Source organism: Nematolebias whitei, chromosome 7 (genome assembly GCF_014905685.2).
Source record: "Nematolebias whitei isolate Nwh7 chromosome 7, NemWhi1, whole genome shotgun sequence".
Classification (NCBI taxonomy): domain Eukaryota; kingdom Metazoa; phylum Chordata; class Actinopteri; order Cyprinodontiformes; family Rivulidae; genus Nematolebias; species Nematolebias whitei.
The window spans coordinates 39,333,893-39,344,962 of record NC_056504.1 but is presented as its reverse complement, the minus strand read 5'-3'; the positions used below and the strand labels follow the sequence as shown (position 1 = coordinate 39,344,962).

Genomic DNA, 11,070 nt, shown 5'->3' with positions numbered 1-11,070 from the left:
GTACAAGGCAAACATATGAAAATAATTTAAACAATAGTCTTCTCTCCTGGATTAAGATTGAACTCATTCATGAGCAGTCAGGTAACACTGAGGCTGGATAGTTTTCTTCTCCTGGATTGTAAATCTGCTGCGTGAGATCTGATGCTGTCCCAGTTTCACAGCACATGGTCACGGAGCGTAATCCTGACCCTGTTTCTGTCTCTCTTTATCCCTCTGCGTCTGACAGACGGCCATCCTTAAATAAAGAAAGGGTAGTTCTGCAGGAAATGCAGCAGCGGCTTTGGGAGTGGCAGCTGGTCGGTGCAGTTCGTGTGTTTGTTGATGGTGAGCCGTGTCAGGTGCTGCAAAGAGGGAAACCCCTGCAAGCTGTGCAGAGGATGACCTAACTTCAGGGGGACGCTGTTGTCTTTATCCGCACGCTTTACGGGATCAGGTTTTGTTTGGGGCTGAACTGACGACAGGTCCTGCGTCGTCTGGCCTGAGAGCGTGTAGTGCTGGATCAGGCTCAGAACATCTGGGAAAGTCTGTAGGTGAGGCAGGTGAGAGGAAGTGGAGTCCAGCCAGAAGCAACCCTTCTTGTACTCTATACGCACGCTGGTTGGGCCACAGCGAGTCTTCACAGACAGGGCCAGCATGTACTGAGGGTGACTGCTGTCCCGCACCAGGAACGTGCCCTCAGACTTGGTGAGGAGGGCTTCCCGAGCTTCACTCGCCGAGATAGACCCCCAGTACCAACCTAAAAAAACATGACAAATATTATAAATATGTTTTTTTAAAGATAATATTTCTGGTAAAACAGTCACATGAATATATACTGAAGGTGTTCTGGTATGTTTTAAAAACAGACAGTGTAAAGTTCTTCTATGTTAAAGAGATAGTTCAGGTCTTTTGAAGTGGGGTTCAGTATGATCTGTATAAACAATTACTATCTTACTTGTTGTAGATAACCTTTTGTATGTCCTCAGTTTGGAAAAAGAGGCTGTGTTCAAAACGCTCACTTGTTTACTCACCCACTGTAAGGTCACTGTGCATTAAACTATGTAGGTGAGAGGGGACAGCGCTGTTTTTACATTCTGAACACTACTTAAATGCATCTGTGTCAAGTTTTCACAGTCAGGTGTTGCATAAATAAACACCAGCAAGATATGTTGAAAACACATCTGAAGTGATGGACAACAAAATAATGCTGGATTGGATCAGTATAAATAATGTAGTCTGTCTCCATAAAAAATGTCTTTTTATATATATATATATATTTTGTTGTAAAATTATTTATTTACATCACTATGGACTGCAGCTGTAATAATATCACAGCCTTCAATATACTGAAATTATTAATATTATTTACAAAATACTTCTATATGGAACAAATGTGTTTAAAGGTGTAGTCTGCAAATGATAAAAAAATGTCACACAACTTTATGACAGTTGAAATTTGCTTTCCACATTGTAATTCAGACATTTAATTTTAAGATTTAGACATTTTAAATGCAATTTAGTTCACACTTTTCTAATAATTTCTCAGCTCTGCAGCTCAGACATGAAAAGGAGAGACATCTAGATAAGTAAAAACATTTGAACAAATCAGAAAATCACAATGCCATGCGGATGTTAGCGTTAGCCTGTTGTGCTGTGACGCAATGCATTATGATCTGTTTTACAGATATACGAATATTATATGTGATGAGTTCCTAGGGCTTTATATTGGATAAAAATTTGCAGTTAAAACCAAACAACATTAAAAAATGTCTGACTCGCTGCATAGTGAATGAGCGGAAAATTCAAATTCAGCCGTTGAGTTTAATTATGATCAGACTGATGAGCTGATAGCTAGTCTGAACACAGATAAGACCAAATTAAACTGCTTCTGTCTTAAAACAACTCCAGTTTCACAAATCAGAGTTTGCGCAAATGTGGTTTTATAAAGTGTTGCATCTCTGTCAGTTTTGCATTTTCATTCTGGCAGAAATATTGTGATATTCTTATCAGAAGTACCCCAAATTGTCCTGAAAGTGCTACAGCTAGCTGCTGCTGGTGACATTTGAGCTTGCAAATAACCACAGAATTGAATGTAAGTTACCAGGTGTTCCACAATCAAAACGGACAGAAGTGTATCAATTTATAAAACAGGGTTTATAGAAACTGTTGTGATAGTTTTGAGACTAGAGTCCAATTTGGTTTTAGTACCAGTCTGACCAACCATTAGTTCATCAATCCAGTCAGATTTAAACTCGTTCTCCAAACTGAAGTCGACCAAAGAGTTATCTACAACAGGTAAGATATTATTTATAATCTTTCCACCAAATCCCACTTTAAAAGGTCTGAATGATTAATTTAAACCAATAATATTAACTGGACTCTAATCAGTAGAGATGATGGTTTACCTGATGCCTGAAGGTACTGGAAGTTAGTCGTGATGCAGCGCAGGTCTTCTACAGGGTCCCAGTGTGGAGGAGAAGGATGTGGGCTGCAGGAGCTTTCTTGTTCCTCATGATGCAAAATGGTGACCGTCCGGGCTACCATTTCTGTTCGACAGAAGACCTGCCGAAGAAAATATAAACTGTGAGGAGTCAAGAAAAATGTCATTTCCAGATGTGTAACCAGACTCGTTTCTTTTGCAAGTGTATTCTCAGTCACATTAAAGTTTCAAGATAATGATTAATGAAACAAAGCTGGTAGGAAATCGTTCAAGTGAATAGTAATATTTGAGGAATGTTGCTTTATATTTGAGGACAAGTGCTCAAAATGCCTTTATTCTTCAAAATGAACCACAAAGCTAAAACAAAGTAAACTAAAACCTGATAAAGGGCACAGACCAGTAACATAAAGAAGAAAATAAAAAATACATCATATTCACAGGTCAGAATGTTAGCTCATATTTTCTTTGTCAGATGGAACCATGAAATAAATGTTAACAAAATTGTCTATACTGTAGCGCCATAAAGCTGCTTTTTCCTGAGGTACGCAGGAAAAACACAGCAGTAAAAGCCATGTTGACATGTTAACACTCAACACCTGGATTTGCAAGTAAAGCATTAAATAATAGTAAATCAGTGGCAGTTATAGTTTTGTTTTTACTCCACAACAAGCTGCTTAGCAGAAAATACAACCAAATATTCAAAAACGATCATAAGTATGTAAAATATTCTTACCTTAAATCATGAAAACCTACAAATGACTGCCACCATTGAAGAAAGTGGGGGGTAAAGAGAGGGAATCTGGTTTATTCCTGCATTAAATGTTTAATCCCCAGAAGAGTCCTGTAGTGAGTCACGTGAGGTACGTGTCACTTGTTGTATGACAAATATATGGATATATATTTATGCATACTTTTCACGAGTTCTTCATTTTTCTGACTGTAAATGTCGTGCATTGAATTTAACAGAAATGTAACGAGAGACGTTGTTTATCTTTGACCCATCAAATGAATGGAATCATTTATTTTCAGAATCAAAGTTTAACATCAAACATTTACATTAATTTGGCAAAATATGAAAATAATAACAGACAGTTTCACAGAAAATGAACTTCAAATCACTCGGCGGTGATTTGAGGACTTTGCTTAAGATATTTCTAAAATATCTGTACTGATTTATGAGAGAGAGGTGGGTTTTAGAGTGAAAGGAGATTATCTTACAGAGAACTGTGTGAGGGAAGTTTAATCTGTTTAACCAGAAATTGCACGCTCCGTCAGATCCTCAGCCCGTCCACGGTACACTTTAGTCGAAGAAGAAGCCTTTACCTGGTTTGACGATAGATCAGCTCAGTAAGCATCCTTCAGACTGTTTCCAGCGCCTCCGTTAAGCACAGCTAAAAATCCTCGGAGAGTCGTGCGTGGTTAGCTCAAAACAGACTTATAATCCCAAACGTCCCTGGATTCTCGGCAACTCCAAAACTCTTCATAACTCTTGGACTCTTCATTGCTCTGAAGCTTTCAGAACCGGCTGCACTCTCAATCAGCTCTCATTCCAACATCTCTCAGAACTCTCATTCTCTTGGAATTCTGGAATTCTCTCGAAATCTTCTCTTCTCTAATTCCCAATGAACTGAGAAGTTGCCACATTTTATTTGGGTCGACTTCCTGTTCAATTTAGAGCTTTCTGATTCGTGGAAGGACCAGAAAGAGGAGTGGATTTGTGACGTAAGATGTTATCATAAGTCAAGGATTGTTTACAACATACAGAAAAGATTATTGCAGCAACAGCAGACTTCGTGGAGTCTCACACTTTGTAATCTTTTCAAATAGTAAAACATGACATTTTTCTCGGTAAACATTTTAGTTGACCGAAAACCAACCTTTAACATACTTACGACAGCTTGCTCATTTCAGACAGAAAATCAAGAAAGGCATATTCGGGTGATTTCTTCTCTGAATGAGGAACAAAAATCATTACTTACTGTTTATGTAAAATAAAAATTAGTAGTTCTTTTCAACCTGTAAAGCATTGAGTGAACTAACACAATTTGATTATCAAAACATTTGTAAGACAGTAATGATTATAAAGAATTGTCTTTTCTGCTTGATTAATTCAAGAAAGAAAGTTCATCAGATGGTTCAGACTTATTCAGATCAATGAAAATAACAGTCTCTGTCCATCTGGTAGATTTGAGGTCATCTGGTTCACTACAGTCCAAACGTGTAAAGATCTCTGTGGCTTCTGCTGGAACTAAAAAGTGTGTGTGTGTCGGAGGGGCAGCTCTGACAGCAGCTGAGATCAGGAGGGCTGACAGCCCAGCTTCCCGGGAATCTGTTTCCAGGAAAGGTTTTGTGTTTCAGCAGCCCGCAGCGACAGAAAAAGGTTGCAGCCCAGCGGATCAACACAGCAACACACACTACTTCCTCTACAGATGTCAACAAAAGACACAAAGACTCCCTTAGCTGGGTCATAGACTTTTATTTCCTTACAATAGGGGAGGAATGATGATGAAAATGACAAAAACACATTCAAGCACCAGCTCACACTATGCTCTGACAATCAGCTTTTGGCTCAGTCCCAAGTCTAATAATGACACAAGAACAATTTCAGAGATTTATTATGTAACAGTCTTCAGAAATATGGCTGTTCTGATAAATAACTTAATGCATATTTTATTGTAACTACAGGCAAATAACAAAGGTCCCCCTATTTTAATTAAACTAGTATACCTTGAAAAAAATGCATATTACCCGCCACATTACATGTTAAAATTCTGAATAAAGACTTTGCACAATCTCTTAGAACTTTAATTGTGTGTTGGGGTAGACTCTCATCTACCACCACTTTAAATTTTAGTTCAATATGTGTAAAATTGACAGTGTTGTGACCATTTTTGTGTTAGCTAATGTCATTAGCATCTTGCACCAGGTTGACTCCTTAAGGTTTTTAAGGTTTTAGGTTTCTTTATTTGTCCTTTGCACCACATGTGGTACATGTGATGGAACAAAATTGTGTACGCAGGGTCCCAGTTACATCCAATAAAAGTATGAATTGTAAAAGAAAAACAGTAATATGATCTAAGATATGAACTAAGAAATATGCTATACTAAGAATATACTAAGCACAAGTAGTACGAAAACAATACGCCGAACAACAGCAGCACGAACATGAGTCTGTGTGAGCAGATAAATACGAATGAACACAGCAGTGTGAAATAAATTAGCAGCATGAGATCAGCAGCATGGATAGTCAGCAGCACATATCAACAATCAAGTGGCATTACAGTGATTTTTATTTTTCACATTGATTATCCTGGTTAGAGATTCATGAGTCTAACAGTTTCAGGGTAGAAGCTGTTCCTCAGTCTAGTGGTTCTACACTTAATGCTCCTCAACCTCCTTCCTGAGGGGAGTGGGGGAAAAAGTGTGTGTGCTGGGTGAGTGGAGTCCTTCATGATGCAGGTGGCCCTCTTCCTGCATCTGGAGGTGTAGATGTCTGTGATGGTGGGGAGGCTGACTCCAACAGACTTCTGTGCAGCCTTCACCACTCTCTGCAAAGCTTTTCTTTCTGCAGCTGTGCAGCCTCCATGCCACACGTTGATGCTGGAGCACAGGATGCTCTCCACTGCACACCTGTAGAAGGAGGTGAGGACTGAGCTTCAGAGTCCAGCCCACCTCAGCCGCCTGAGGAAGTAGAGTCTCCGATGAGCTTTCTTGATCAGGCTGGAGGTGGTGTTGCCCCAACTGAGGTTGTCACTCAGGTGCACACCCAAGTACTTGTAGCTGGAGACCACTTCCACCACAGATCCTCCTATGTTGTGTGTGTGTGTGCTTGTTTCCTCTGAAGTCCACAACCATCTTCTTCATCTTCTTCACATTGATGTGAATGTCGTTCTTCCTGCACCAGCTCTCCAGGTGTTCCACCTCTTGCCCAGCTGAACTTATCGTTGTTTTTTGATGCAAGTTATTGTCAAAGTTTTAAACAAAATTTTTGCTCAATCAGACATTTGCCATCAGAGAGTGTGATAAAGATCCCCCTCAGCTACTACCACATCAAAGTCTAGCTCAAAATCTGTAAAACTGACAGAGTTGTAGCTGATTTTGTGTTTGCTAAACTCAATTAGTTGTGGCGGACATCTTGATTCAGGTTGGCTTCAAAGTTTAGTGGATTGTAAATGTACATTTGATCATTACATTCTGAGAGCTTTACTATAATTTGCCCAGCTGGTTGTGAGATATTTTGCTAACATTTTGGATTTGAAGCCAACACTTTAGGCGTATGCCAAAGTTTCAAGCAAAGATGTCATGGCTCAGTTTGTGTTGGAGACTACGCTCAGCTACTACCACACAAATCTTTCCCACATCTGTAAAATTAACTGTTATAGCCATTTTTGGGTTGATTTAGGTCGATTAGCTGTGGCAGCCATCTTGAATTGATTGACACCAAACGTTAATCAGTTGGAGACGTTTACACTGATTGTTTGCTTTTTGAGTTTCAATAAATAACATCCATTGGGCCCTGAGATATTTTGCTAACAGACAAATAAACATACACAGGCACTTACGTGATCACCCTGCTTTCACAGGCCGTGATCATTATTCCGTAATGTCATATTGCATTTGTTTTTTTACTTCAGTCTTTGCATTAAAAATTAAAACTTTCCACAGAATTTACAACTTTCACCTTCCCTAATGTGTTTTCCGTTGTTTTAATGTAATCTATTTTTAACAGTTTACACTGAAGTCACCACTTCCTGTCGTGTTTAATGCAGCTGAGTTTAGCGGAAATAGGAACTAGTTTACTGTAAGCATTAATTATGGGATTAACCTGTCTAAATAAAGGTTGAATGAACGTCTTCATTTAAAATGGAAATATTTGTTGACATTCTGTAGCAAACCAATTACTTTAATAATTAAAAAATATATACTTATTCCCCTCTGCCATTCCCTTCAAATAAGGACTTTCTGGTATGACATTTTGTCTCATTACGCTGTAACAAGTTCTTGTTGAGGTGAGGTGTAAATTATTTTTTTCTTGGAAATCACCGTTTTCAAAGATTCATCATAAACCCAGCCCATAGCTGGAGATAATGACCACTTGAAAACTGCTGTTCAGCTCTGAAGCCGGCTTCCAAGAAGAAATGTTCACATTAGTGGTGTTTCCCGTGAGGCATGAAAGCATCAGAGTGCACAGCCGAGGGCTTCTGGGTAGAGCGCCTTCTTGGAAAACACACACAACCCCGTGACCCCCACTGCTGCCTGCCTCTCCTTTTCCTTTATTTATGCATGTTAGTCTCATTCAGACACATTTCTCTCATTTGCAAAATACATGTTATTCACAAATATAAACAAAACAGTACTAAAATATACATGTAAATACAACCACAATAAAACAACAACCAAAAACTAATTGAAAGCAGGAGGTTCATGGGTGAATTCTCCAGTTTAAAATTTGGGTGGATGGGTGGGGGTGTTAACAAGAGTGGAAAACTTCTGATCCTGCTGAAGCGTGTTCCAGATGGAGCAGCCAGAGTACAACGCCTCTTACCCAGTTCAGCATAAGTGGCATGCTATAGGTGATAATAGGGCTGTTAATAAATATATAACAAGATAAATATGCTGGATCCAGACAGAGAATAGATTCATAAAGAAGTGCACCAAGTAAAATCTGCAGATGTGGAACGATGGCTGCTTAACCAGAGGATAAAGCGCAATGAACGAGAGGTTTCCTGTCTGTGAAATCCCTGGCTGCGTAACTATAAGATCTTACTTACATTCAATTACAGAGGTGGAAATCAAGCAACACACACACTGACGGAAAATACACCAAATATGTTTTTTATTGTAGAAGTGTGTAAAACAGCCTTCATGTGAGTGTCACATCTCAATTGGATGGCCGACTCTCTTGAACCTGATAAAGCATTTCATTAACATGGGTCTGCAAAATGTGACTTGTAATCCATCTTAAAGCAGGAACTTCACAACATTTACTATGGGATTTTTATTAACTAAAGTATAGGAGAAATATTAGAAAAGTGGTAAGAGTAAGCAGGAAATGAACATGCAGAAAAGCAGCAGAAGGCTTTATTTTAAAGCTATTAAAATAGCGACAAAGCCAGACCTCACTCTGCAGGATTTACAGCAACATGTGTGCACTCGACAGGCCTGTCTGCAACTAAATCTGTCTCCATTTGAAAGTTTAAGTTGCGTCAAGAAGACGAAAATTAGACAACCGGGTCCTGCGAAGCAGCTCATCTGTTTTCAGAAAGAATGGACCCACGTTCCTTTTGAAAAACTGGAACAGTCGAACAGCTTTAACTCCACAACAATTAAAAAAAGCTATTAAAATGTAGCTTGAGGTAATCAAAAGATGAATATGTTTATCTGTTATTAAGTTATTTTTTCTAAACTGAAAGGTGTTGGTCAGTGAAGAAACTGGAAATTAAAAAAATGTTGTATATGTCTATTACAAAGGTTCTCATCAATGAATACATTTGATATTTAACATCTTGAATTAAAAATAATTCTGTTAATGCAGTTTGAATACAAGCTACAGTGGTGCTTGAAAGTTTGTGAACCTTTTAGAGTTTCCTATATTTCTGTATAAATGACCTAAAACATCATCAGATTTTCACACAAGTCCTAAAAGTGGATAAAGAGAACCCAGTTAAACAAATGAGACAAAAATATTATACTTGGTCATTTATTTATTGAGGAAAATGATCCAATATTACATGTTTGTGAATGGCAAAAATATGTGAATCTCTAGGATTAGCAGTTAATTTGAAGGTGAAATTAGAGTCAGGTGTTTTCAATCATTGGGATGGTGATCAGGTGTGAGTGGGCACCCTGTTTATTTAAAGAACAGGGATCTATCACAGTCTGCTCTTCACAACATGTTTGTGGAAGTGGATCATGGCAGGAACAAAAAAGATTTCTGAGGACCTCAGAAAAAGAGTTGTTGATGCTCATCAGGCTGGAAAATGTTATAAAACCATCTCTAAAGAGTTTGGACTCCACCAATCCACAGTCAGACACATAGGAAATTCAAGACCATTGTTACTCTCCCCAGGAGTGGTGGACCAACAAAGATCACTCCAAGAGCAAGGACCCCAAGCTAACTTCTAAGCAACTGAAGGCCTCTCTCACATTGACTGATGTTAATGTTCATGAGTCCACCATCAGGAGAACACTGAACAACAGTGGTGGTCATGGCGGGGTTGAGAGGAGGAAGCCACTGCTCTACAAAAACAACATTGCTGCTCATCTGCAGTTTGTTAAAGATCACGTGGACACGCCAGAAGGCCGGTGCTTAATTTGAGCCAGATCCTGCCGGAACAGGATCTGGGAACTCTCTTATTTTGACAGGGTGCGTTCCAGTAACTGTTTGCTTGGATCCGGTAACTCTCACTTACTAATAATAAAGTTATGAACAAACATGACTGCCTTGAATGAATAAAACTTATATTGGATATGTAAACTGTAGGATGCTTGACAGAAGCAGAGTGTGTAGGTAAACATAGATGTTTATCAACCTATTAAAATACACCAAAATGAAGGAAATTGCATCTACTTTATTCAAAATTTTCTCGAGGACTCCCAGACCCCACTCTCCCAGCAGGTCCACCCACTATTTGTGTTCCGGCATCAATTGGTTTACAAACTAAGCCCTGCAGAAGGCTGTTGGAAGAATGTTTTGTGGATGGATGAGACCAAAATAGAACGTTTTGTTTTAAATAAAAAGTGTTATGAAAGGAAAACTCTCCATTCCTGCAGAAGAATCTGATCCAATCTGTGAAACACGGTGGTGGTAGTATCATGGTTTGGGCCTGTTTTGCTGCATCTGGGTCAGGACAGCTTACCATCATTGATGGAACAATGAATTCTGAATTATATCAGCTAATTCTAAAAGAAAATGTCAGGACATCTGTCCATGAACTGAATTTTAAGAGAAGGTGGGCCATGTAGCAAGATAATGACCCTAAGCACACAAGTTGTTCTACCAAAGAATGGTTAAAGAAGAATAAAGTTCATGTTTTGGAATGGTCAAGTCAAAGTCCTGACCTTAATCCAATCCAGATGTTGTGGAAGGACCTGAAGCAGCAGTTAATGTGAGGAAACCCACCAACATCCAGAGCTGAAGATGTTCTGTACGGAGGAATGGGCTAAAATTCCTCCAAGCTGGTGTGCAGGACTGATCAAATATAGAAAATTATAAGGGCTTCACAAACTTTCAAGCACCATTGTATGTTGTAGTCATACAAAACAAGGCTCTAGATAAGAATTATGCAAACTCAGTTCATAGTTTTCCTGGTGTTTCTTCACAGATGTTAAACTAAGACTAAAACGTACACAAACTACATGAAAGAGAAAAAAATTCAAAGCATAATCCATCCACTTTAGATGCAGGCTTTTTTTCTTTTAGACATGAGCTCAGTTCAACAAGTTAGTCAACAGTTTTTAGATCTTTATGTGAATTTGTAAAAACATTTGGCTGCATAGCATCATTATGTAATGATTATATCATTGATGAATCAAATGAATTTGAGAAGACAGGAGAACAAGAACAGCAAACAATATCTTGCCAATGCTGCATCAACTAAACATTTTGCAGCAAATTAATTCTAATTCGCATTAGATTTGGATTTCCCCCC

The 11,070-nt window shown here is 38.7% G+C and overlaps 1 protein-coding gene across 1 annotated transcript; it reads right to left on the bottom strand.

Annotated features, from left to right (window-relative positions):
- LOC119411907 (cytokine-inducible SH2-containing protein-like) lies at positions 1 to 3,187 on the bottom strand. Its single transcript, XM_037678861.1, has 3 exons — positions 3,153 to 3,187; positions 2,385 to 2,541; positions 1 to 736 (listed from the first exon to the last, which is right to left on the bottom strand). Exons 2-3 carry the CDS (start codon positions 2,521 to 2,523, stop codon positions 237 to 239), a joined length of 639 nt encoding a protein of 212 aa, XP_037534789.1. The 5' UTR covers positions 2,524 to 2,541; positions 3,153 to 3,187; the 3' UTR covers positions 1 to 236.
- Positions 3,188 to 11,070: the final 7,883 nt, after the last annotated feature.